Source organism: Amblyraja radiata, chromosome 1 (genome assembly GCF_010909765.2).
Source record: "Amblyraja radiata isolate CabotCenter1 chromosome 1, sAmbRad1.1.pri, whole genome shotgun sequence".
Taxonomy (NCBI): domain Eukaryota; kingdom Metazoa; phylum Chordata; class Chondrichthyes; order Rajiformes; family Rajidae; genus Amblyraja; species Amblyraja radiata.
In genome coordinates, this window is record NC_045956.1 from 28179858 (window position 1) to 28207605 (window position 27748).

Below are 27748 nucleotides of genomic sequence, written 5' to 3' on the forward strand. Positions count from 1 at the left end.
TGGGTGGGGCGCAAGGTCTCCAGAGGTTTCCGTTCAGGTTTCCTAAGTGGGACAGGGGCATTATATAGAGCTCTTAAAGATAGCGGAGTCGAGGGATATGGGGAGAAGGCTGTAACGGGGTACTGATTGTGGATGATCAGCCATGATCACAGTGAATGGCCTACTCCTGCACCTATTGCTATTGTCTGTCCTCAGAAGAAGGGTCTTGACCCGAAACATCAGCTTTCTCTCCAGAGATGTTGCCTGGCCCGCTGAGTTACTCCAGCATTTTGTGTCTAGCCTAGAAACCTGCACGTGTTTGCCGTGTGGGAAGAAACCGGAGCACCTGGAGAAAACCCACGCAAGTCACAGGGAGAACGTGCAAACTCCGTACAGACAAATCTCTGGGCATTGTCCAGGAACTGAAATTGAATGACCACTATCACAGTGTCCAAGAGTTTCATGTCAACACTTGAGATTTGCTGCTCTCGCCATTACAGCATTCCCCTCTTCCCAAACCCAGCCCCCACCTCTCCAGCCACCCCATCCCCCTCCAGACCACTTCACCTCTCCCTCTCCAACCCTCTCCCTCCCTCTCTAACTCCTGCCCTCTGTATCTCCAACCTTCTCCCTCTCCAACCCTCTCCCACTTCTGAACTCTCCTTCGCCAACTATCTCCCTTCCCTCTCCCCCTCCCTCCTGCAATCTCCTACTCCTACCCTCGCTCTCCATCTCCATCTGTCTTCATCTCCATCCTTCTCTCCATCTCCTCCACCCCTCTCCCTCCCTCCCTCTATACCACTCCCTCTCTCCCCCCAACCCTCTCCCTCTCCCACTCTCCCTCTCCCTCTCCCTCTCCATCTCTAACCCAAAGATCCTAGAGGAGCCTTTGTTCTAACCCTCCCTCCCTCTACCTCTACCTCGACCTCTACCAAAGACACTAGATGAGCAGCTCCTTCTCCTCCAGTCCCCAGGCGGCCCAGTGGGCGGCGCTGTGAAGGAGGGAGTCGCGGGCGGGGCCGGGATAGCGAGGAGGAGGAGGGAGGGGGAGCGGCCTGCAGCCTCGGGCCGGGATAGCGAGGGAGGGGGAGCGGCCTGCAGCCTCGGGCCGGGATAGCGAGGGAGGGGGAGCGGCCTGCAGCCTCGGGCCGGGATAGCGAGGGAGGGGGAGCGGCCTGCAGCCTCGGGCCGGTCAAACCGTGCAGGTGTCGGCTGTGTTTGCCGCCTCTCCCGCTGAAGATGAGCGCGGAGGTCGGGCAGCGGCGGCAGCAGGAGGAGGAGGAGGAGGAGGTGAGTCTGCGGTGGGTGGAAGGAGAGAGGAGGGGGGTAGACGGAGGGAGTGGAGGATGTTGGGGAGGGAGCAGGGAGGGGTCTGTATGGAGTAGAGAGGGGAGGGTGTGGGGGGTTTAAAGAGGAGGGAGGGAGGTAGAGGGGAAGGGAGGGGGTAGTAGAGGAGAAAAGGGGATAGTAGAGGAGGAAGGGGGGTAGTAGAGGAGGGAAGGGGGGTAGTAGAGGAGGAAGGGGGGTAGTAGAGGAGAAAAGGGGGGTAGTAGAGGAGGAAGGGGGGTAGTCGAGGAGGAAGGGCGTAGTAGAGGAGGAAGCGGGGGAATAGAGGAGGAAGGGGGGTAGTAGAGAGAAAAGGGGGTAGTAGAGGAGAACGGGGGGTAGTAGACGAGAAAGGGGGGTAGTAGAGGAGGAAGGGGGGTAGTAGAGGAGGAAGGGGGGTAGTAGAGGAGAAAAGGGGATAGTAGAGGAGAAAGGGGGGTAGTAGAGGAGAAAAGGGGGGTAGTAGAGGAGGAAGGGGGGTAGTAGAGGAGGGAAGGGGGGTTGGTAGTAGAGGAGGAAGGGGGTAGTAGAGAGGAAGGGGCGTAGTAGAGGAGGAAGCGGGGGAATAGAGGCAGGAAGGGGGGTAGTAGAGAGGAAAAGGGTGGTTAGTAGAGGAGAACGGGGGGTAGTTTAGACGAGAAAGGGGGTAGTAGAGGAGGAAGGGGGGTAGTAGAGGAGAAAAGGGGGTAGTAGAGGAGAAAAGGGGATAGTAGAGGAGAAAGGGGGGTAGTAGAGGAGAAAAGGGGGGTAGTAGAGGGGGAAAGGGGGGTAGTAGAGGAGGGAAGGGGGGTAGTAGAGGAGGAAGGGGGTAGTAGAGGAGGAAGGGGGGTAGTAGAGGAGGAAGGGGGTAGTAGAGGAGAAAGCGGGGGAATAGAGGAGGAAGGGGGTAGTAGAGAGAAAAGGGGGTAGTAGAGGAGAACGGGGGGTAGTAGACGAGAAAGGGGGGTAGTAGAGGAGGAAGGGGGGTAGTAGAGGAGAAAAGGGGGGTAGTAGAGGAGAAAAGGGGATAGTAGAGGAGAAAGGGGGGTAGTAGAGGAGGAAGGGGGGTAGTAGAGGAGGAAGGGGGGTAGTAGAGGAGGAAGGGGGGTAGTAGAGGAGGAAGGGGGGTAGTAGAGGAGAAAAGGGGGGTAGTAGAGGAGAAAAGGGGATAGTAGAGGAGAAAGGGGGGTAGTAGAGGAGAAAAGGGGGGTAGTAGAGGAGGAAGGGGGGTAGTAGAGGAGGGAAGGGGGGTAGTAGAGGAGGAAGGGGGTAGTAGAGGAGGAAGGGGGGTAGTAGAGGAGGAAGGGGGGGTGTAGTAGAGGAGGAAGGGGGGTAGTAGAGGAGGAAAAGGGGATAGTAGAGGAGAAAGGGGGGTAGTAGAGGAGAAAGGGGGGGTAGAGGAGGAAGGGGGGGTAGTAGAGGAGGGAAGGGGGTGGTAGTAGAGGAGGAAGGGGTAGTAGAGGAGGAAGGGGGGTAGTAGAGGAGGAAGGGGGGTAGTAGAGGAGGGAAGGGGGGTAGTAGAGGAGGAAGGGGGTAGTAGAGGAGAACGGGGGGTAGTAGAGGAGGAAGGGGAGTAGTAGAGGAGGGAAGGGGGTAGTAGACGAGGGAAGGGGGTAGTAGAGGAGGAAGGGGGGTAGTAGAGGAGGAAGGGGGGTAGTAGAGGAGGAAGGGGGGTAGTAGAGGAGGGAAGGGGGTAGTAGACGAGGGAAGGGGGTTGGAAGGGAGGGGAGGGACTGGGGGTTTAAGAGGGAGGGGGTGGGGTGGTGGGGAGGTAGTGAGTGGGTGTTGGGGAAAGGGCATGGATGGGGGGAGGGAGGCAGGTAGACGTGGCCACTTTCCAGGCTGATGATGGTCACCGCCTGTAGATCATCGCTGGTCAGGTGCAACCTCCAGACTATTGAACTCAGGAATGTTCTCAGCCTTGCTGATAATGCTCTGCATCCACCTGCAACCCCAACTGCCTGAGATAAATGTCATTGAGATATTATCTCTATAGGTTTAGTGGCCCGAGTTTTTGTTGATATGTTAACTATTTCTCTTGTTATGTAATTAGGTGGAAATATTTCCAATAATGTCCAAAATGTGAAATGTGTAGGAAGGAACTATAGATGTTGGTTTACACCGAAGATAGACACAAAATGCTGGAGTAACACCCAGCCCTTCCATCTCTAGTTTCCCTCTCCTCTGGCTCTCAGTCTAAAGAATGGTCTCGACCTGAAATGTCACTCATTTCTTCTCTCCAGATATGCTGCCTGTCCCGTGGAGTTACTCCAGCATTTTGACTATATTCAAATGTGAAATGAGATGGATCTACTTTGAAACACCATCTGTCTATTTTCTCCACAGATGCTGGCTGACCCGTTAAGTTCCTCCAACACTTTCTGTTTTGCTTAGCAGTAAACGTGGCTCGCATTTGTTAGAGATGATGGCTTACTAGCTTTGCAGGAATTTATCAATGAACTCCATTGAACACTGACACACAGTCACCTCCACTAATTATGGGGTGTGAGATATAGGATGGTATGTCAAAAGCTGCAAATGTCTCATTTGTGCCTATTGAACTGTTCCTTTACTGTGACAAGGACAGGAGCTAGACTGAACTACATTTTGGCAAATTGAGTGGAGGTTACAGTGACGATGTGATCAAATCAACCTTTATTGTCATCTTGCAAAGCAACAGTTGCACAGTGCAAAATGAGAAGACGTTTCCCAGGGAATACCGGAGCATCGCACATGAAACTTAAAACATTTCACACATAATAACAATAAAAAAACAATCCAGTCCCTGATGAAACAGTATAAATAGTTAAAAGCAGGTAAAACAGCAACATTAAAATACAGTAAAACCAATCATTAAAATGTCCAGGGCAGCTGATTTGAGTGGCCAGTGCCAGAGTTATTAAAATGTCAGTGCAAAGCCGCAGAATCAGGTGACTGTGAGTACAGAGTGACTGTTTAGCAGCCTCACAGCCTGTGGCAGGAAGCTGTTTAGCAGTCTGGTAGTCCTGGCTTTGATGCTACGGTATCTGTTGCCTGATGGCAGGAGATCCAGGTGTGTGTGGAGGGGGTGCAGTTTGTCCTTAGCTATTCTCAGAGCTTTTTTCAGACAGCGGCTCTGGAACAGTTCTTGTACCGAGTGTAGGGAGACGCCAATGATCCTCTCTGCTCCCCTCTCTACCCTCTGCAGAACCTTCCTGTCTGAGCAGTTGCAGTTGGAGTACCACGTGTTTATGCAGTACGTGAGTACAGACTCCACCGTGCCCCTGTAAAAAGTCCTGAGGATGTTGGTGGGGAGTGAGGCCTGTTTGAGTCAGAGATGGATGGTAGATCCATGGAAATTGGTTGGTTTTATTTTGAGTACCTTGTACCTTCCGAAGAGTCCACCAGGGACTATACTGGAAGTTGGACAATTTTATACCGGTCAATTTTTACATTTTTCATCAAGCCAATTAACCTGAAAACCTGTACATCTGGAATGTGGGAGGAAACCGAAGATCTCGGAGAAAACCCACGCGGGTCACGGGGAGAACGTACAAACTCCGTACAGACAAGCACACGTAGTCAGGATCGAACCCCGGTCTCTGGCGCTTTAAGGCAGTAGCTGTACTGCTGTCACCGTGCCGCCCTTATGGGTTAGACGTTGCAAGGTTTACACTAATGGAAGTCTTAAATGATAAAATATACAAGATAAATAGGGCAGTTATATGAAACTTGGGTGCATACATAATTTTTCCACATAGGCGAATGTAATTGTGTGGTAACCAATATTGCACACTATAGTCCAGTTGTGACCAAACTAATGTCATAGCATTGAAACAAGGCCTTTGGTGCAGCTAATCCAGGTAGACAAAGATGCACCATCTAAGTTAGCCCCATTTCTCAGTGTTTTACTCGTATCACTCAACCTTTCCTAACCATGCACCATCTTGCAAATACACTATCCCGTGTTCGCATTTCCTCAGTCTCTGCTGCATCAGCTCCCAAGATGAACACCCAAGATGTCCTCTTTATTTAGTAAATGTGGTTTTCCTCGTCTGTCTTGGATGAATAATAATAATAATTAATTTTATTTATGGGCGCCTTTCAAGAGTCTCAAGGACACCTCACGCCCTCTGAGTCCTGTAGCTCTGCTCTCGTCCCCCCCCCCCCCCCCCCCCCCCCCCCCCCCCCCCCCCCCCCCCCCAGACACAACCATCTTTGAAATGCTGCCAATCTGTACCCCCCGAGGGCTGTGAGGCTTCAAAGTCATAGGAAATATTTAAAAAGGAGTATAAATGTTTGAAAGATTGGGGCATTCAAAGCTCTGGGTCACTCGCCCAATAGAGGAATTAAGATCTGTTAAGGGATCTGCCATGATCTTATCAATTTCCATGCAGTTTGAGGGGTGAGTTAGTCTACTTATGCCCCTAGTTTCTTGTTTGTGTATTCAGGCCACAGGTTTTCTGTTGAACTTCAACCTTATGATGCCAGTAGAGATGTTTCTTCTTCACGGCAGGGCAGAGTTTCTGTTTGCAGTTAATTGTATCTTGGCTCTCCGAGTCATTCCCATCGAACCGCTCCAGGTGTTTTCTGACATGGAAGCTGAGTCTCTTTATAGCTGCTTATTGTGGTGGACTCTGTGGGCACTGGTGTTGGGTGGGAGTTAACAGGTTGTCTGTGACATGTTCTGTAAGCTAAGCTATCGATGGTGGAAATTGTTATTTTAAGAGCTTCAACGTTGATTTTTGTAGTTGCACCATTTTTGTTATTTTTTTTGGACTTGGGTTTCGTGAAGAAAGGGCAATTTAGATGGCGACCAGTCTAATTGTCATTACCTATCATGACTAGGATGATATGGTCTTCCTTGTGGTTCCTTGCTTTCTTCCTCTTCTTCTTGCCTAAAGTTGGAAGACAACTTGTTCTGTTTGATCTTCTGTTTGTGCACGCCAGGTTGATTGCATTCGTTGAAACAGGGTGGACCACGTGAAGGTTGCAATCTCCTTGCTTTGATTTCGACAAATTAATAGGTGCCAGCCAGGGTGTGGATCTGGGGGAGGAATTGAAGGATCGTACAGCACGCACCTGGGCCGTTTTAGTGATCCTCCTGTCCATGTTAACCATGATGCCTATCCACACTAATCCCGTTTGCTTCCATGAGGCCCTTGTCCCATTACACCGTATCTATCTAATTTCCTATCCAATTCCCTTTTAATCATTGCAATTGTATCTGCTGCTACCACCTCCTCTGGCAAGTCATTCCAGCTGAACACCACCCATCTACCTTTAAATTTCTCCTCTCTCACCTTTGACCTAGTTCTAGACTTGCCTGTCATGGGAAAAAGATTGGATATCTATGCCCCTCATAGTTTTATAAACTTCTATAAGGTTGCCACTTAGCCTCCTATATTTCAGGGAGAATAAATCCGATGTATGCAGGCAACATTGTGGAGAACCTCTTCGTCACTCTCTCTGTTACCATGTCCTTTCTATGGTGTGGTGTCCGGAACTATACACAATATCTGAAGTGCAGTCTGATCAATGTTTTGTACAGCTGCAGAATGACGCCCCAACTCAATGCCTCGGCCTAGCAAGGTACACTGAATGCCTATTTCACAGATCTCTCCCCAAGATCCCTCTTTCCATCAACACTCCCAAGGTCCCAGGCAGGTAATCTATGGAATAACATTTCTCTCTTGTGTTCACTTCACCCCCACAACCCCAGTCAGGAAAAACACCCACACACCATTTCCCTCCGTGTGTCTCGCCAAGCTGATCTTGGATCCAGTTTGCCAAGTTTTCTTGTGTATCTTCTTCTTCTTGCGTATGGAGTGCACAGCCTAAAGTTGTAAGGACAACTTGTTCTATTTGATCTTATTGGATTGTGCATGCCAGGTTGATTACATTCGTCGAAACAGGGCGGACGACGTGAAGGTTGCAATCTCCCACCCTTTCTTGTGTATTAAACTTCAAGACCAGCCCACCATGCAAGGCATTGGCAACAACTTTACTGAAGTCTATATAAACCACATCTACTGCACTGTCTTCATTGACTTTCTTAGTTACCTCAAAAAAAGACAGTAATCAAATTTGCGAGACTTGATCTCCCCTGCGCAAATCCACGCTGTCTCCTAATCAGTTCCATTATTGTACCTGTCTCGGACAATACAATGTGTTTGCTGTGATAAGGCTGTTTTCTGAAAACCTATTCAGGAGGACGATTCCGCTGGAGTTAGTTTTCCCTAGTCCCTTTTGCCAATCGCACCTTACTGAATGCTTATCTCTTCCCAGGGTTTATTCCAGGATTTGAGTAGAACTCAGTGGCCTCCACCATAACTTCCTTGGGAGGAGCGTATGCTGTTTTTGTGACATGGTGGTTCCAGTTGAGTTTATTGTCATGTGTACCGATGTACAGTGAAAAGCTTTTGTTGTGTGCTATCCAGTCAGCAGAAAGGCAATACATGATTAAGACAATACGATAGAATTTTATTCATCCTCTGAGGGAAGTTGGTGTGCTGACAGTCACAACACACAAGGTACACGAAAACTTGAAATTAAAAGTGAAAACAAACAGAAAATGACAAGCGATTGTTGTCTGGCTGCCGTGTGCACAGCACCTTCACTGGAACAAATAAACAAACATATCTTATCCCCTGGGCAGAGGATTCTAAACTAGAGTTGTCGTCCCCCCCCCACACACACACACACACACCGGGTCCCCCTTCCCCCACATGATTAAACATGTATTAATACACGTTGAAGTGTCATGTGCCATGCACTTGTTCCATGTGGGAGTCACTCCCACCTCCAGTTTAAATTGGAATATTTTGGAGGACCAAGAAACCAAGAATGGGATGCCAGAGTAATTCACTCATAATGATGAAGCCCGTCCCATGAAAATGCCATTCCTTTTCAGGTTACTCCTCCCGCTTGCACTTTGTTCTTTGATATGCCAATCAGGTGTTATAATCTCACTCGGACAATGATGCTAATGACAAAGCATCAGAGATCCCAGGCTATGGTAGCAGAGCAGAATTTGGTTCTGTCATTGTTTGTGCTGTTCACAAATGCCCTGACTCTCCAATTCTAAAACTTCACATTGTGGAGTGGCCGTTACCTTTGTGTGATTAAAGTTACAATGGTGCAGCTGCAAGGCACCAACCACCATGAGGGAGTGAGGTGTTGGTCCTGTGGCAAGTTGCGAGCAAGACAAATGAGTCTGCTGCATGGGTGTACAATCTGCATGTGCAGTTGTACAAGATATCACTGGGTTGTGAAAAAAAAGCATCAATTTCTACATTGCTAACTTCATCCTGCAACACCTGTATGAGTAATATCACTCATTCTCCAGGAAGGAACTGCAGATGCTGGTTTACACTAAAGATAGACACGAAATGCTGGAGTAACTCAGTGGGACAGGCAGCATCTGGAGAGAAGGAATGGGTGACGTTTTGGGTTGAGACCCTTATAAGGTCATAAGTGATAGGAGCTGAATTAGTCCATTCGGCCCATCAAGTCTTCTCCGCTAGTCAATCATGGCTGATCTATCTTTCCCTCCTAATCCCATTCTCCTGCCTTCTCCCCATAACTCCTGACAGTAGTCTGAAGACTGGTCTTGACCTGAAACATCGCCCATTACTTCTTTCCAGAGATGCTGCCTGTGCTGCTGTGTTACTCCAGCATTTTGTGTCGAATATCACTCATTATGTACGTGCAATAAACCATAGAGGGCTCTTTTTCAATGCTGAGTCATGTTCAAAATTCTGTTTGCACATGTGTGATTGTTTGTACATTAAACACTAGTTCCACATCGATAAAAGCCCTTTTTTGACAATCTCTACCTTGTCTTCAGTACTGCATCAGCAGCATCAATTAATATTGCTCAATCACTCACATTGAATCTCCATAGTTTCTCATCGAACAGAACTGGCACTTGAGCCAATAATTTGACAGTTATTGTAACCTAATACATTCGATGTAGGGAGTTTAAAAAAATAACTTGTACACTGAGAAATTGAGAACATTTTGGAAGTGAACTTTTGTCAAACTGAAAGATGTTACAGGTAGCAGATTTTAACTGGAAGTTGAGGTGCGGAGGTGAAACAGAGGAATGGTGGTTGAGTGGAAGGCAGGGGGCAGTAGAATCATTGACAATGATGTCATGGTAACATGACACTAGGGAAATCAAAGTTCAAATAAGTTTGCAAACATAAGGAAATAGTGTCACGGTGGCGCAGCGGTAGAGTTGCTGCCTTACAGCGAATGCAGCACCGGAGACCCGGGTTCGATCATGACTGCGGGTGTTGTCTGTATGGAGTTTGTACATTCTCGCCGTAACCTGCGTGGGTTTTCTCTGAGATCTTCGGTTTCCTCCCACACTCCAAAGATGTACAGGTTTGGTAAGTGCAAAAATTGTCCCTAGTGGGTGTAGGATTGTGTTAAATGTGCTGGATCGCTGGTCTGCACCGACCCACATTGTATCTCTAAACAAAACTTTAAAAAATGAAAGGCAATGGTAGCAAATGGATTAAAGAACATGGGGAAATCGAATGGAAACAAAATTCTGTTTCTGAAGAAGGGTCTCGACCTAAAACGTCACCCATTCCTTCTCTGTCCCGCTGAGTTACTCCATTTCGTGTCCATCTTCGGTTTAAACCAGCATCTGCAGATCCTTCCTACACATTCAAGTCTGCTTCAAGTTTTTCTGTTAGATAAGAGATAAGGAATCAAATAGAATTCATAGACAAAATAACCGCAGATGCTGGAGATCTGAAATCTAATAGAAAAATCGTCAAGCCAGGTAATGTACCTCAATTAATTAAAAAACTTATCTCTGAAGTATCTTTTCAACTGTATACAAAGGGCCACTTTGCAATGCATGCAATTCAAAAGGTCCTGTACTGCACTGGTAAAATGTGATCCTCATCAGTTGCAAAATACTGTAGTCACTTTTCTTTTGATACCAAATGTTGACCAAAAATTAAATGCTGATGAATAAAAATAGACATAGTCATACAACGTGGAAACAGGCCCTGTAACCCAACTTGTTCTTGCCAACCAACACGCCCCAGCTACATTAGTCCCACCTGCCTGCATTTGACCCATATCCCTCTAAACGTTTCCATGTATTTGTCCAAATGTTTTTTAAGTGTGGTGATAGCAGCTATTTCAACTTATTCCTCTGGCAGCTTGTTCCATACACCTACCACACTTTATGTTGCCCGTTTTAAATCTTCGCCTCTCACCTTAAACTTATCACCTCTGGTTCTCGATTTCCCCTACTCTGGGGAAAAGACTTTGCATTTACCTTATCTATTTCTCTCATGATCTTGTACACCTCTATAAGACCACCCCTCAACCTCCTGTACTCCAAGGAATGAGGTCCCAGCCTGCTCAACCTCTCCATATAACTCTGGCCTTCAACTCTTGGCAACATTCTCGTAAATCTTCTCCGTACCCTTTCCAGCTTAATTATCACCTTTATTATCACTAATCCACTTATCACTGCCCTGTATTATCACTAATCCATTCATTAATAGAATATGGAAATTTACTCCATAAAGCATATTTGATTGTAGTGTTGTAATCAAAAGTAGGAAATATTGGAAGCACTTGGCAGATCAGCATCAAAGAAAGAAGGTCAATTAGTAAAGAATGAAAGACTATACATCGCAGGAACCGGCTCTTAGGCCCATGATATCATATTAAACTAATCTCAGTCTGCTTTCACCACCCTTGGCAATGCTTTCCACGCACTTAATAACCTGTAATTTAAAAAAAAAAAATCCACGCATCTCACTTAAACTTTCCCCCTCCGACCTTAAAGCTGTACCCTCTCTTTGACAAAGTAGGTACGGAGGGAGGAGGAGAACTTCTTCAAAGTAGGCGTCTGAAGAAGGGTTTCGACCCAAAATGTTGGATCTTTCCTTTGCTCCATAGATGCTGCCTCACCCGCTGAGTTTCTCCAGTAATTTTGTCTACCCTCTCTTTGACAATTCCTCCTTGGGAAAAGGGTTCTGACTATCTACCCTGTCTATAATTCTACACACTTATTTTAGATCTCCCCCTCATCCTCCGGTGCATTAAAGACAACATTCCAAGCTGGTCCCATCTTTCCTTGTAGTTAATACCCTCTAATCCAGGCAGCATCCTGGCAAACCTCTTCTATGGAGCGAAGGAAATAGGCAACGTTTCGGGCCGAATATGTACATGTACAGGTTGACCCGATCCCAACCTTCCATCAGAGTCACAAACTGAGTTTGTGCACAGCACAAGACGCCTACAGCTTCCACGGTGGCGCAGTGGTAGAATTGCTGTCTAGCAGCGCCGGAGTCCCGGGTTCGATCCCGACTACGGGTGCTGTTTGTATGGAGTTTGTACGTTCTCCCCGAGATCTTCGGTTTCCTCCCACACTCCAAAAACGTATAGTTATGTAGGTTAATTGGATTGGTGTATGTGTAAATTGTCCCTAGTGTAGGATAGTGTTAACGTGCGGGGATCGCTGGTCGGTGCGGACTGGGTCGGCCGAAGGGCCTGTTTCAGTGCTGTATTTGCCGTGCTGGCAAATCCATCCTGCTGGTCTCCCGAGCACCATCGATAGGTACAGGCTGCCCACAGGTCCGGCATTCGCAACCTGGAGAAAACCCGCAGTTTCAGTTGACTGTACATAGGAGTCATTAAGTCGTACAGCTTATTAACCAGCTGCTAGGTCCACCAAAGATAGACACTGAAGAATGGTCTCAACCCGAAACGTCACCTATTTCTTTTCTCTAGAGATGCTGTCTGACCCGCTGAGTTACTCCAGCTTTTTGTGTCTACAGTTTAAACCAGCATCTGCAGTTCCTTCCTACACCTCCTTAGTCCACCATCCTTGCCGACCATCTACACTGACCCCAGCTGCTTGCATTAGGACTGTATCCTTCTAACCCTACCCATTGAAGTGCCTGTTTAAATACCCCATAAATATCATAATTGTATTTGATTTCACCACCTACCTGGACAATGTGTTCCAGATAGTTTAGTTTTGAGATACAGCGTGGAAACAGGCCCTTCAGCCCACTGGGTCCGTGCCGACCAGCGATCCCCACATATTAACACTATCCCACACCCACTAGGGACAATGTTTACCAAGCCAATTAATCTACAACCCTGTACGGCTTGTGGGAGGAAACTGAAGATCTCGGAGAAAACCCATGCATGTCAAGGGGAGAACGTACAAACTCCGTACGGACAGCACCCGTAGTCGGGATCGAACCCGGGTCTCCGGCGCTGCATTCGCTGTAAGGCAGCAACTCCACCGTGCCACCCAAAGATATCAACTACTCTGTGAATTTAACTACTCTGTGAATATCCCCTGTAGAACTACTGCCTGAATCTGCAGGTGTGATAGTGTGGGACTTGAGGCTTCTGTACCTCTTGTCCGATGGTAACGATGAGAAGGGAACAAGGCCCAGATAGTGGGCCCAGCAATTATCCTTATTGATAATGGTCACCATCTTCATGCAGAGCCTCATGCAGGTACTTTTGGTGGTGGGGAGAACTGAGCCTGTGATGAACAAGGCTGTGACCACTACTCTGCAGTTTCTTGCGTTCCTGTACATTGGAATTGCAGTACCAGGTATTGGTGCAACCAGTCGATTGGGCGGCATGGTGCTGCAGCGGTAGAGTTGCTGCCCTACAGCGCCAGAGACCCGGGTTTGATCCTGACCATTGGTGCTCTCTGGACAGAGTTTGTACATTCTCCCCGTGACCTACATGGGTTTTCCCCAGATGCTCCTGTTGCCTCCCACACTCCAAAGACGTGCAGTTTGTAGGCTAATTGGCTTGGTAAAATTGTAAATTGTTCCTAATGTGTGTAGGATAGTGTTAGTGTGCGGGGATCGCTGGTCGGTGCGCAGGCACGGAAATCGCTATCAAAACATGGGGGGGACACAATTTCTTGGCGGCCTCGCGCGCATGAACACACTCACACACGTGAGGCTTCAGCCGTGGGCCCTGTGGACGGTAATTAGTGACGGGTGCCGACAGTCGCCAAAAAATCGCGTAAGTGGGACAGGCCCTTTAATTTCCCATCAAGTCCAGCTCCCACTGGTCGAGATGCAGGTGCTTTGTGATAAAAACATTGAAGCTTTTTCCTCAGGTGGATTTCCTTCTGAAATGTAACAAACTATTATTCGTGATTGACTCCAGGTGGCTATTTTATTTCAAGAGTTAAAACGTAATGGCAAGTATTATAAATGGCACATATAAAAGAAAGCTAACAAACCAATGAAGAAACCATCATTGATGGTATCATTTTCAGTAGCACCCATCACCTGTTTGTCCTCTGATTTAGTTGTGAACAGGTGTGTTGTCTTGTGGATCACTCAAAGAAATTACCTGTAAAATTGAATGTGATTACTAACAATCGAGAACAGCTTTTATAAAGCGTGAATTGCTACGTTATTATATGCATACCATTCAGTTTCTGGAAAGTTAGTTTGCCACCAGTGTCATGGAATAATATGGAGAAAAATCATGGGTGATGTTTCTGGTCGGGACCCTTCTTCAGACTTCAACCACAAGAGCTGCTGCCTCACAGCGCCAGAGACCGGGTTCAATCCTGACTTCGGGTGCCATCTGTGTGGAGTTTGCCCATTCTCCCTCTGACCATGTAGGTTTCCTCCTGTTCGAACATAGGTCCCGACCCGAAACGTCACCCATTCTTTAACTCCATAGAAGCTGCCTGACCATCTGAGTTACTGCAACACTTTGTGTTTGGAGTTTTAAACAATCCTAACGTCAGACGGGAGCGGTGCCCCCAGGCCCACAGCCAGCGCAGAGAAGCAGTGCTAATTCCAGCTCAACTCTGCCTGTTAATCTGCCAGCCCTGCCTGGACATGGGAACGATGGTCCAGGCTTACGTCCAGCGCAGAGAAGCAGTGCTAATTCCAGCTCAACTCTGCCTGTTTCGTCGGGTTAACCTACAGCCCTGCCTGGACCGACGGGACACCAGCCCGGAGCCGTGGAGCTAGCACTGCTTCTCCGCGCTGGCCGTAAGCCTGGGCCATATTTCCCGTAAGTCCAGGCAGGGCTGTAGGTTAACCCGGCGAGACAGGCAGAGTTGAGCTGGAATTAGCGCTGCTTCTCTGCGCTGGCTGGGGGCACCGCTACCGTCTGACTCTCAACGTTTCTGGCCACCCCCGGGCGTGGGAGGGGGGGCACTCGGGTGGGGACTGGGATGGTCCAGTGGCGGTTCGGCAGCGATTGCAGCGCCGGAGACCCGGGATCGATCCTGGCTGCGGATGAGGCGCACGTCCGTGTCCAGGGCTGCCAAGAGTGCTTTTCACTTGTGACCCTCTGACCTGGGCATGCATTTCAAGCTCCGCTCTATGATCTTTGCTCCACCAGGACGCATCCCTCCAATCACCGTGCTCTATCCTCCGTCCAATCCCCCTACTTCCGCCTCTGACCGACTCCTCCCTCCTCCAATCATCGTACTGAATCATCATCTTCCTCCCCCACTGCCTGCTGACCGACGTCTCTCGTCCAATCGGTGCCCTCGATCAGCAGTCTCACCCCCACTGTCTCGCGGAAAGCGGAGATTTCACCGAGTTTTAAAATCTGGATAACAAAAAATGGTGGGGGGGGGGTTGTCTCCCACCTCTCAAAACGGGGGGGGGGGGCGTGTTTCCCCCGGGCCCCCCCGGGATTTCCTCCCCTATCGGTGCGGACTCGGTGGGCCGAAGTACCTGTTTCCGTGCTGTATCTCTAAACTAAAAACTAAACAGTAGAAGTTTGTTAGTCTATTTGGTAGTGTGCCAAATCTCTTTAAACTGATGTTCTACAGATTTATTGCCCCTATGTTCTCTCAAGGGGCCCTTTCATTCCTAGCTGCCCTCTCTCCTATTATTGATATTTGTGTAGAATACCTTGGGGATCCCCTTAAGCCTTCTTGCCAAGGATGGTTTATGACCTTGTTTTGCCCTCTTAACCTCTATTGTTCCTCGAGGGTCTCACTTATTGTTGTTGGCTATACCTCTCACATGCTTCCATTTTCTTCCTGATCAGATCATCAATAACTTTTATCATACAAAGTTGTCAAACCTGGCACCTTTTACTTTTGCTCTTCGTTTTACATGCTGTCCCTCAACTTTCATTGTGTAGGAAGGAACTGCGGATGCTGGTTTAAACCGAAGATAGACACAAAATGCTGGACTAACTCAGCAGGACAGGCAGCATTTCTGGAGAGAAGGAATGGGACGTGTCTGGTCTAGACCCTTGAGGAAGACTGATCAGTCTGAAGAAGTGTCTCTCTTCTCTCCAGAGATGCTACCTGTCCCGCTGAGTTACTCCAGCTATTTGTGTCTATCTTCCCACTTGTTAGATGTTGTTTTTCCCACAACCATCTTCCCAGCCTACGTTCAACCCATATGGCCTCGTTGGATGAACCCTCGGTTATTCTCTTAACGTACTATAGTGAAGAACCGGACAAATGTCCTAGTGAGGTGTATTTGCCAAAATAAACTTGTTTATTTGCCAGATCATCTGTAGTCTTATAATACAACATACTAATGGTGACTAGTGATGTGCCTCAAGATTTGGTGCTGGGCCCATTGCTGTTTGTCATCTATATCAATGATTTGGAGGAGAATGTACATGGCATGATTACTAAGTTTGCAAATGACACTAAGGTGGTTGGTATTGTAGATAGCAAAGAGGGTTGCCAAAAATTGCAGCAGGATCTTAATCGGTTGGGCAGGTTGACTCAGGAATGTTTGATGAAGCTTAATACTGAGAAGTGCAGGGTGTTGCATTTTTGGAAGTTTAACCAGGGCAGGACCAACACTGTGAATGGTAGGGCTCTGGGATTGTTTTGGAGCAGAGTCATCCAGCATTGTAGGTATTTAGATCCTTGAAAGTGGCGTCACATGTAGGTAGAGTGGCCAAGAAAGCTTTCGGCACATCGGCCTTCATCAGTCAGTATTGAGTATGGAAGTTGGGAGGTTATGTTACAGTTGTACAAGACATATGTGAAGCCACATTATGTGTTTTGTGTTCAGTTTTGGTCACCCTGTTGTAGGAAAGATGGAAAGGGTGCAGAGATTTATGGGCCTGTCCCACTTAGGCGACTCTTTAGGCGACTGCCAGGGATTAATTTTAATGGAATTCACCTACGACAACCTACGACATCACCTACGACAGCAAAAGTTGTCGCCACTGTCGCTGAAAAATGTTCAACATGTTGAAAATGTTGTGGCAGTCGCCTGTGGGACAGGCCCATGACAAGGATATTGCCAGGAGTCAAGGGCTTGAGCTATAGGGAAAGGTTGAGCAAGCAAGGACTTTATTCCTTGGAATGAATGAGTGAATGAATAAGTTTATTGGCCAAGTATTCGCATACAAGGAATTTGCCTTGGTGCTCCGCCCGCAAGTGACAACATGACAGACAATGACAGTTAGGAATGACACAAAACATTAAACATTAATAATAAAACATTATCGATTAAACATGTGAATTAAATAAAATACTAGAGCAAAAAGAGGCTACAGATTTTTGGTTTTTGAGTAGAGCTACTACTCGTGGAAAAAAGCTGGTTTTATGTCTGGTTGTGGCAGCTTTAACAGTGCATTAAGGGGTGATTTTTACATAGATGTACAAGATCATCTGAAGAACAGATAAGGTAAATGCACAGATTCTTGTACCCAGATTGGGGGAAATTGAGAACTAGAGGGCCTAAGTTTAAGGTGAGGGGGGAAAGATTTAATAGGAACGAGGGGCAATTTATTTATGCAAAGGGCGGTGGGTATATGGAATGAGCTGTGGGAGGAGAAGGTACAGAAGGTAGTTGCCACAGTCTCTGCCACAGAAGGTAGTTGAGGCCAGTTCATTGGCTATATTTATGAGGGAGTTAGATGTGGCCCGTGTGGCTAAAGGGATCAGGGGGTATGGAGAGAAGGCAGGTACAGGATACTGAGTTGGATGATCAGCCATGATCATATTGAATGGCGGTGCAGGCTCGAAGGGCCGAATGGCCTACTCCTGCACCTATTTTCTATGTCTATGTTTCTAGGAGGTGGTTGAGGCAAGTACTATCACAACACAGGGCTGTGAATGGAAACTAAATATTCCAGGATTTCGTTGCTTCAGGTGTGATAGAATTGGAGGGGCAAGAGGTGGAGGTGTTGCATTACTAGTCAGGGAAGATATTACAGCAGTGCTTTGGCAGGATAGATTGGAGGGCTCATCTAGGGAGGCTATTTGGGTGGAACTGAGAAGTGGGAAAGGGGTAGCAACACTTATAGGGGTGTATTATAGACCGCCAAATGGGGATCGGGAATTGGAAGAGCAAATATGTAAGGAGATAGCAGATATTAGTAGTAAGCACAAAGTAGTGATTGTGGGAGATTTCAACTTTCCACACATAGACTGGGAAACACATTCGGTAAATGGGCTGGATGGTTTGGAGTTTGTAAAATGTGTGCAGGATAGTTTTTTGCAGCAATACATAGAGGTACCTACTAGAGGAGGGGCAGTGTTGGACCTCCTGTTAGGAAATGAGACGGGACAGGTGGCGGAGGTATGCGTTGGGGAGCACTTCGGGTCCAGTGATCACAATACCATTAGTTTCAATATAATTATGGAGAGGGTCAGAACTGGACCTAGGGTTGAGATTTTTGATTGGAGAAAGGCTAACTTTGATGAGATGCAAAATGATTTAAAAGGAGTGAACTGGGACATTTTGTTTTATGGGAAGGATGTAGAAGAGAAATGGAGGACATTTAAAGGGGAAATTTTAAGAGTACAGAATCTTTATGTTCCTGTTCGGTTGAAAGGAAACAGTAAAAAGTGGAAAGAGCCCTGGTTTTCAAGGGAAATTGGACATCTTGTTCGGAAAAAGAGGGAGATCTACAATAATTATAGGCAGCATGAAGTAAATGACGTCCTTGAGGAGCATAAGGAATGTAAAAAGAATCTTAAGAAAGAAATTAGAAAAGCTAAAAGAAGACATGAGGTTGCTTTGGCAAGTAAGGTGAAAGTAAATCCAAAGGGTTTCTACAGCTATATTAATAGCAAAAGGATAACGAGGGATAACATTGGTCCATTGGAGAGACGGAGTGGACAGCTATCTGCAGAGCCAAAAGAGATGGGGGAGATATTGAACAATTTATTTTCTTCGGTATTCACCAAGGAGAAGGATATTGAATTATGTGAGGTAAGGGAAACTAGTAGAGTAGCTATGGATACTATGAGTTTCAAAGTAAAAGAAGTACTGACACTTTTGAAAAATATAAAAGTGGATAAGTCTCCAGGTCCTGACAGGATATTCCCTAGGACATTGAGGGAAGTTAGTGTAGAAATAGCCGGGGCTATGACAGAAATATTTCAAATGTCATTAGAAACGGGAATAGTCCCCGAGGATTGGCGTACTGCGCATGTTGTTCCATTGTTTAAAAAGGGTTCTAAGAGTAAACCTAGCAATTATAGGCCTGTTAGTTTGACTTCAGTGGTGGGCAAATTAATGGAAAAGATACTTAGAGATAATATATATAAGCATCTGGATAAACAGGGTCTGATTAGGAACAGTCAGCATGGATTTGTGCCTGGAAGGTCATGTTTGACTAATCTTCTTGAATCTTTTGAAGAGGTTACTAGGGAAATTGACGAGGGTAAAGCAGTGGATGTTGTCTATATGGACTTTAGTAAGGCCTTTGACAAGGTTCCTCATGGAAGGTTGGTTAAGAAGGTTCAACTGTTGGGTATAAATGCAGGAGTAGCAAGATGGATTCAACAGTGGCTGAATGGGAGAAGCCAGAGGGTAATGGTGGATGGTTGTTTGTCGGGTTGGATGCAGGTGACTAGTGGGGTGCCTCAGGGATCGGTGTTGGGTCCTTTGTTGTTTGTCATGTACATCAATGATCTGGATGAAGGTGTGGTAAATTGGATTAGTAAGTATGCAGATGATACCAAGATAGGGGGTGTTGTGGATAATAAAGAGGATTTCCAAAGTCTACAGAGTGATTTAGGCCATTTGGAAGAATGGGCTGAAAGATGGCAGATGGAGTTTAATGCTGATAAATGTTAGGTGCTACACCTTGGCAGGACAAATCAAAATAGGACGTACATGGTAAATGGTAGGGAATTGAAGAATACAGTTGAACAGAGGGATCTGGGAATAACCGTGCATAGTTCCTTGAAAGTGGAATCTCATATAGATAGGGTGGTAAAGAAAGCTTTTGGTATGCTAGCCTTTATAAATCAGAGCATTGAGTATAGAAGCTGGGATGTAATGTTAAAATTGTACAAGGCATTGGTGAGACCAAATCTGGAGTATGGTGTACAATTTTGGTCGCCCAATTATAGGAAGGATGTCAACAAAATAGAGAGAGTACAGAGGAGATTTACTAGAATGTTGCCTGGGTTTCAACAACTAAGTTACAGAGAAAGGTTGAATAAGTTAGGTCTTTATTCTCTGGAGCGCAGAAGGTTAAGGGGGGACATGATAGAGGCCTGTAAAATGATGAGAGGGATAGACAGAGTTGATGTGGATCAGCTTTTCCCTTTGAGAAAAGGGAAGATTCAAACAAGAGGACATGACTTCAGAATTAAGGAACAGAAGTTTAGGGGTAACATGAGGGGGAACTTCTTTACTCAGAGAGTGGTAGCGGTGGGGAATGAGCTTCCAGTGGAAGTGGTGGAGGCAGGTTCGTTGGTATCATTTAAAAATAAATTGGATAGGCATATGGATGAGAAGGGAATGGAGGGTTATGGTATGAGTGCAGGCAGGTGGGACTAAGGGAAAAAATTTGTTCGGCATGGACTTGTAGGGCCGAGATGGCCTGTTTCCGTGCTGTAATTGTTATATGTTATATGTTAACATAGAAAAAACTTTTGGACAGGTACATGAATAGGATAGGTTTGGAGGGATATGGGCCAAATGCAGGCAGGTGGGACTCGTGTCGATGGGGCATAATGGTCGTTGTGGGCAAGTTGGACCGCTGGGCCTTGTTCCACGCTGTATGACTATGAAATACTGGTAATACTGCATTCATAATATTTGTAGTTCTACTATGTAGTTACACAAGGGTCATAAAGGTGAAGAATTTGGCTAAAGTGGGACTTTTGGGAGGGAGGATAAAGGTATGAAAGCCACTGATTTTAAAATAACTAAAAACATAAGCGTTTTGAGAATCCTGTGTGAAAGCTCTTGGCAATCCTTAGTTTTTGAAAGAAAGGCTTTGATTCTGAAAAGAATAGGTGATTTATGCATGTTACGTTTTCAGCTGAAATTTATTTCTAAATAGTTTATTAAAAAAACTTAGCAATTAAACTGCAGTTACCATCCGGATGTTAATCTGCTATTTTCCAACTACATTTTAAAACAAAGTTTGTGTTGAAATAGTTTTGCATGGATGTTACTAAATATTTATTTCACTGAGGAACATCATTAAATTTATTTTGGTTTAATTGAATTCTGAGCATATCATGTGCCTTGATTTGTGATGATGCCCTTTGAGTGTTTGTCCTGCTTCAGCAATATGTTCATCAAAATATTTTTATCATGCAACTTATCGTACTGCTTCATTCACTTGTCAATTGTTTCTTTTTCTTGAACTCGGCAAAACCTTTTTGGTTTTGAGATCTTAATTTGCAGCGTTATTGTCGACCTACTTGTTTTATGTTTCTTAACATCACTTCAGAAGGAACCCATACCCTGGTCAGCTGTGACACATGATGCACTTGTATTCCTTTGTGTCTGTGCGTTCCTTGTGACATGTGAGATTCCTTGTGAGATGTGTGTGGCTGTGGAAAGGTTTAATGTGGAATGGCAGGATGTGAAGTTTTTTTCTCACTGAAGGCCTCCTTTGTGCCTTTGGATACGAAGCTGAAAATTGCAGACTGACAGTGCTACACTAATTAGCTTGACTTGCAAAGGTAAACAAACACCTTGCGGATGCTGTCAGATAAAAGATATGTTTTGGGAGTCTTAGATCCTTCATGCATTGTTTCTGTCCCCCCAGAATTCGTCCATTGATGTGACCCAAAGTGTTGAAGAAGATGTACCACTAGACCATCCCCTTCTCTATGCTGATGCTTTGGTTGGCGATGTGAGACCTTACTTTAAAGGTGTGCCAACAGTGTGGTGGGGAATTCTGTTAACATTTCTGCATGTGAGTGTTGGATTTCCTATATGGATATCTCTAAATAGAGATTATTTGAAGTGCATTAGAAAACTATTTTAAAAGTTATTTAGTATGAGCTTCCTAAATTTCTAACAATACTTGAGTTTTAAATTGGATGGGCCAGTTTTTTGTACTGTATTTTGGATGGGTCAGTTTTTTGTATAATATTTGCTAATGGGCCACATGATAATTTTTTTAATTGAGTATTTTGTTAAATATTATTTTCCATTGAAAACGGCATTTATAGAATTGTTAGCAACAGAAATTATCTTTCAGTTCTGTAGAACTATTTTTCAATTTTGAAAATATATTTTGATAATCTGGTACATATTTTGAATGCGTAGGAAGGAACTGCAGATGCTGGTTTAAACCGAAGATAGACACAAAATCCTGGAGTAACTTCGCGGGTCAGACACATCTCTGGACAAAAGAAATAGGTGACGTTTCAGGTTGAGACCCTTCTTCAGACTGCGAGTCAGGGGAAAGGGAAACGAGAGATAGACGGTGATATAGAGAGAGATATAGAACAAATGAATGAAAGATATGCAAAAAGGTAATGATTATAAAGGAAACAGGCCATTGTTAGCTGTGGGCTAGGTGAAAACGAGTTATAGACAATGAAACTCACCGGGAGGACAGTGAAACTACTACAACAATTAGGGTGGGGGAGGGACGGAGAGAGATGGGGTGCAAGGGTTACCTGATGTTAGAGAAATCAATATTCATACCGCTGGGTTGTAAGATGCCCAAGCAAAATATGAGGTGCTGTTCCTCTAATTTGCATTTGCACTCACTCTGACAGTGGAGGAGGCCCAGGACAGAAAGGTCAGTGTGAGAATGGGAAGGGGAATTACAGTGTAGATCAGGTAGGCAGGCCCAGGCGGACTGAGTCAAGGTGTTCAGCGAAACAATCGCCTGCCTACGTTTGGTCACTGTTGGATACTTTGTCCTTGCACTCATTATGTCCCACTGTAATGGTGCCTTTCAACCTTCTTTTCTCAACTTGACATTTGAAATAATGTATTTTCCAAAATGATGATGCTGATAGTAAATCAGCAAGATGGGGAAAGGTGAGAGGGAATTGCAGTGTGAAATGACTCAGTAACCCCTGAATTGAATCATGACCAAAGTTAGGAAACACTGCTGAGCAGCATGTTACAAGAATAATAAAACAATCCCACTCGTGCATTTAAAATTTTGATGAAAACATTAACATTTTCAAAGCAAAATCTGAAATTCTGAGACGCCATAAAAATAAATAACTGACACGATTCCACTCCAACATGTTAAGTTTAAGACCACATAATGCGTGATTTTTGCATCTAAAATCATTCAACACATGAACACAAAAGGACACACAGTGCTGAAGTAACTCAATGGATCAACCAGCATCTCCGGGGAACATGTTTAGGTGACATTTTGGATCGCGTGCAATTTTGAGTGCCATATCTGAGGAAGGATGTGCTGGCTCTAGTGAGGGTCCAGAGGAGGATTACAAGAAAGATCCCAGGAATGAGTGGGTTAACATATGATGAGCATTTGACGGCACTGGGCCTGTACTCGCTGTAGTTTAGAAGGATGAGGGGACACCTCATTGAAATGTACCGAATAGTGAAAGGGTTGGATAGAACGGATGTGGAGAGGATGTATCCACTAGTGGGAGGGTCTAGGACTAGAGGTCATAGCCTCAAAATTACAGGACGTTCCATTAGGAAGGAGATGAGGAGAAATGTATTTAGTCAGAGGGTGGTGAATGTTGAATTCTTTGCCACAGAAGGCTGTGGAGGCTAAGTCAATGGATAATTTTAATGCAGAGATAGATAGATTCTTGATCAGTACAGGTGTCGGGTTATGGGGAGAAGGCAGGAGAATGGGTTGGGAGGGAGAGATAGATCAGCCGTGATTGAATGGCGGAGCAGACTTGATGGGCCAAATGGCCCAATTCTGTTCCTATCACTTATATAGACATATAATGCTGGAGTAACTCAGCGGGACAGGCAGCATCTCTGGAGAGAAGGAATGGGTGACGTTTCGGGTCGAGACCCTTCTTCAGACTGAAAGTCACGGGAAAGAGAAACGAGAGATGTAGACGATGATGTAGAGAGATAGAGAACAAATGAATGAAAGATGCAAAAAAGTAACTGACAAAGGGAACGGGTCATTGTTAACTGTAGCGAGGTGAGAACGGGTGGGGGAGGGATGGAGAGAGAGGGAATGCAGGGGTTTAAACAATTAAAGTGTTTAGCAACCGGGAGATCAGGTAGGTCCAGGCAGACTGAGCGAAGGTGTTCAACAAAACGATCACCCAGTTACGTTTGGTCTTGCTGATCTTGGCAATGGATACAGTAGATGAGGTTGGAGGAGGTGCAATTGAACCTCGGCCTAACTCTGAAAGGACTGTCGGGGTCCGTGGACAGAGTCGAGGGAAAATGTATAAGGACAGGTGTTGCATCTCCTGCAGATGCAGGGGAAGGTACCTGGGGAGGGGGTGGTTTGGGTGGGAAGGGATGAGTTAACCAGGGAGTTGCGGTAGACGGAAAGGGGTGGAGATTGGAAGATGTGACAAGTGGTGGGATCCCGTTGGAGGTGGCAAAAATGTAAGAGGACTATGTTTTGTATGCGACAGCTGATGGGGTGAAAGGTAAGGACTAGGAGGACTCTGTCCCTGTTGCGACGAGGAGGAGGGGGAGCAAGGGCGGAATTGCGGAGTACCGGGCTATCTTCAGTTGAAACCAGCATCTACAGTTCCTTCCTACGCTTATAATCTTATGACTCTTCTTCAGTCTGAGTTACTCCTGCACTATATATACTTTTGTACAAACCAGCATCTGCTGTTCCTTGTTTCTATCTAATGCATGATGAGGATCCGATCCTAACGCGACATATGGATTAATTGATATGATAAATTGGCACTGCTGATGAGTTTCTTTTTTTTTTTTTAATAATAATAATCGATTCATCTTCTTTGTTCTAGGTTGCTTTTGTGGCTCTGACGTTCACTTTGGGTTTTTTATGTGTCACACCTGACATTTGTAAAAATGTCCTGTGGTCTTTCAAACCCTTGACTATTATAATCATCGCAAAAGTCGTCCTTTGGATCCTGCATGCTGTCTTTGAATTTTACTTGCAAGCTCAGCACTCCAAAGTCAGAAACAGGGGCTATCTGGCACTGTACCGATCCGTGAGACATTTGAAACACCTGCCACTTTTCATTCATTCTATGGGTGAGCAGAATTTACTTCTAATTGTACAAACAGATTTTTTCTCATAACCCTTGACACCCGTACTAATCAAGAATTTGTCAATCTCTGCCTTAAAATCACCCAATTACGGCCTCCACAGCCGTCTGTAGCAATGAATTCCACAGATTCACGACCGGTTCTCTGGATACTTTCATGAGAGAGCTAGATAGAGCTCTTAAAGATAGCGGAGTCAGGGGGTATGGGGAGAAGGCAGGAATGGGATACTGATTGTGGATGATCAGCCATGATCACATTGAATGGCGGTGCTGGCTAGAAGGACCGAATGGACTACTCCTGCACCTATTATCTATTGTCTATTTGCTTGCAACTGCTCAGCATAGTTGTGATCAAAGCAAAGCAACGATACATTTTAATTGTATGTCAATGACCATAGACTGCTTTCCAACTACAACTATGGGCGGCACGGTGGCGCAGTGTTAGAGTTGCTGCCTTACAGCGCTTGCAGCGCCGGAGACCCGGGTTCCATCCCGACTACAGGTACTGTCTGTACATTCTCCCTGCGATCTGCGTGGGTTTTCGCCGAAATTTTCAGTTTCCTCCCACACTCCAAAGACGTATGTAGGTTAATTGGCTTGGATAAGTGTATATCATCCCTAGTGTGTGTAGGATGGTGTTAGTGTGCGAGGAACACTGGTCGACGCAGACTCGGTGGGTCGAAGGGCCTGTTTCCGCTTAATTTATTTTTCCAACTGGAAGTTTAAATGTTTGGTGTGATAATATGTCTAAGTTTATTAGACATTGTCATTTTTTAATATTAAATAGTTAATTGCCTAGCTACTGTTCTGCCATCAGTATGAATTTGCTACCACCTGGTGGTTATCAAGTAAATCTGCGACTGGCAGAATATGAAATGCTGTGGAAAACAGATACTAGAGCAGAAAGAGGGCCATAACCATCATGGATTCATAGAAATCGCAACACACAACTGTTGGCCTGCTTGCCTGCATATGGATGATCTGACTAATCTATTTAGTTCCTATCTTTTTTTAAATTTCAAATATCTAACCACTCCATTATAAATTGGGCGTCTATTTCTATGTCTGCTTTGAGTCCATTTACTATCCATCATTCTTAAGTAAGAAAAAATCTCATCCATTCCCATTTCCACCATGCAGTGATTAATCTGAAATTCCTTTTTGCTGATTCACCAGCCTGTGAAAACAATCCATAAAAAAGATTTAAAAAACTTATTTTATCTATTTTAGTTCTTAGTTTTTCATAGCAATGACATCTGATATATAACCTCAGTGAACGGTTCTAATAAACTGCACTCGAGTTATAATTTAGCTAACATTTTAACAATTAAAAAAATAGAACCCCTAGATGCACTATATTCTTTCTTGTGTTTTTTAACTTCATGTGCTCTGTACTTTTGTATTTCCATTTTTGCCTCCTCCATGTCTCCTGTAGTTTTTTTTTCTTCCAATTTTGTCAATGGCAAGCTTCTATTTCCTCGCTTCTGCCCCCAGATGAAAAGTCTTTCAACTTTAGAGTTACAATGAGGAAACAGGCCCTTTGGTACACCGAGTCTGTGCTGACCTGTACTACACTGTACTACACACTAGGGACAATTTACAATTTTACCAAAGCCAATTAAGCTACAAACCTGTACGCCTTTGGAGCGCGAAACTCCGTACAGTCAGCACCTGGGGTCAGGATCTAACCCAGGTTTCTGGCGCTGTAAGGCAGCAACTCTACCGCTGCACCACTGTGCCGCCCATGTCATGGAGTAACACAACACGGAAACTGGCCTCTCAGCTCAACGCATCCGTGCCAGTCAAGATGCGGCATCTCATCTAGTCTGAAGAAAGGTCTCGACCCGAAACGTTCAGTCTGAAGGTCTCGATCCAAAAAGTTCTGTCTGAAGAAGAGTCTCGACCCGAAACGTCACCCATTCCTACTCTCCAGAGATGATGCCTGTCCCGCTGAATTACTCCAGCATTTTGTGTCTACCTTCGATTTAAACCAGCATCTGCAGTTCTTTGCTGCTAATTTTGTCCACTCCACTGCGATATCTCCTCAAGGTATGCCTACTTTGAAGAAGTTCTCCTCTCTCCGACATCAGTCTGAAGAAAGGTCTCGACCCAAAACGTCACCCATTCCCTCTCTCCAGAGATGCTGCCTGTCCCGCTAAGTTACTCCAGCATTTTGTGTCTACCTTTGATTTAGACCAGCAACTGCAGTTCTTTCCTACACATCTCATCGAGTCCCATTTGCCACGTTTCGCCCATATCACTCTAAACCTTTCCTATCCATCTACTTATCCAATCATGATTTTATACGCCTTTTAAGATCGGGTAGATGCACAGTCTTTTACCCAGAGTGGGGGAATCGAGGACCAGAGGATATAGGTTCAAGGTGAAGGAGAAAAGATTTAACAGGAATCCGAGAGGTAACTTGTTCACACAGTGAGTGTATGGAACAAGCTGCCAGAGGAGCTTGTTCCGTCTTTTGGTTTTGCCATCAAACCATCTGATTTATTTATTACTGAAGGATCTGAGAAGATCAACTTTTCTTCCGATGTTCTCATCCCTTTCATTTATTTGTAGGAAGGAACTGCAGATGCTGATTAAAACTGAAGATAGACACAAAATGCTGGAGTAACTCCTTCTTAAGATGGGTCTTGACCTGAAACGTCACCCATTCCTTCTCTCCAGAGATGCTGCCTGTCCCACTGAGTTACTCCAGCATTTTGTGTCTATCTTCCCTTCATTCATTTCCATGAGTGCGTATCTCACCACTTTGGCTTCCTTGGCTTGTGTTATCAGTGCCTGCCATAGTATACCAGTCTATGTGTTTCTGTCCTGATTTCCCCTTTCACCTCAGCTTTTCACATTTATCCTGTTTATCTCTTGGACTAATTTCTATTTTGTTTTCCTTTCTGAAAGGGTTGATTTGCCTAGTACCTGTTCTCGCTTCTCTTAAGCCTGTCTCGGTTTCTAATAATTAAAACTAAATAAATTATTAATTCAACTTATTAAAGCCAATTTCCTTTTAACCAATCTACTTTAGAGAGGTCATTTTTATTTTGGTTTGCAAAGATAGACACAAATTGCTGGAGT

General features: G+C 45.4%; 1 protein-coding gene across 5 annotated transcripts in view; it reads left to right on the forward strand.

The window, feature by feature from the left end:
- The first annotated feature begins 1065 nt into the window (after positions 1-1065).
- tmem192 (transmembrane protein 192) overlaps positions 1066-27748 on the forward strand; it is a 36113-nt gene continuing 9430 nt past the window's right edge. Inside the window, exons 1-4 of one of the 5 annotated variants that reach the window (XM_033019153.1) lie at positions 1066-1269; positions 17069-17074; positions 21262-21411; positions 24398-24647. In XM_033019153.1, the coding sequence (XP_032875044.1) occupies positions 1219-1269; positions 17069-17074; positions 21262-21411; positions 24398-24647 (457 nt within the window). In that variant the 5' untranslated portion in view covers positions 1066-1218. The remainder of the gene's footprint in view (positions 1270-17068; positions 17075-21261; positions 21412-24397; positions 24648-27748) is intronic. The other 4 variants (XM_033019136.1, XM_033019120.1, XM_033019127.1 and 1 more) reach the window with 4 other exon arrangements.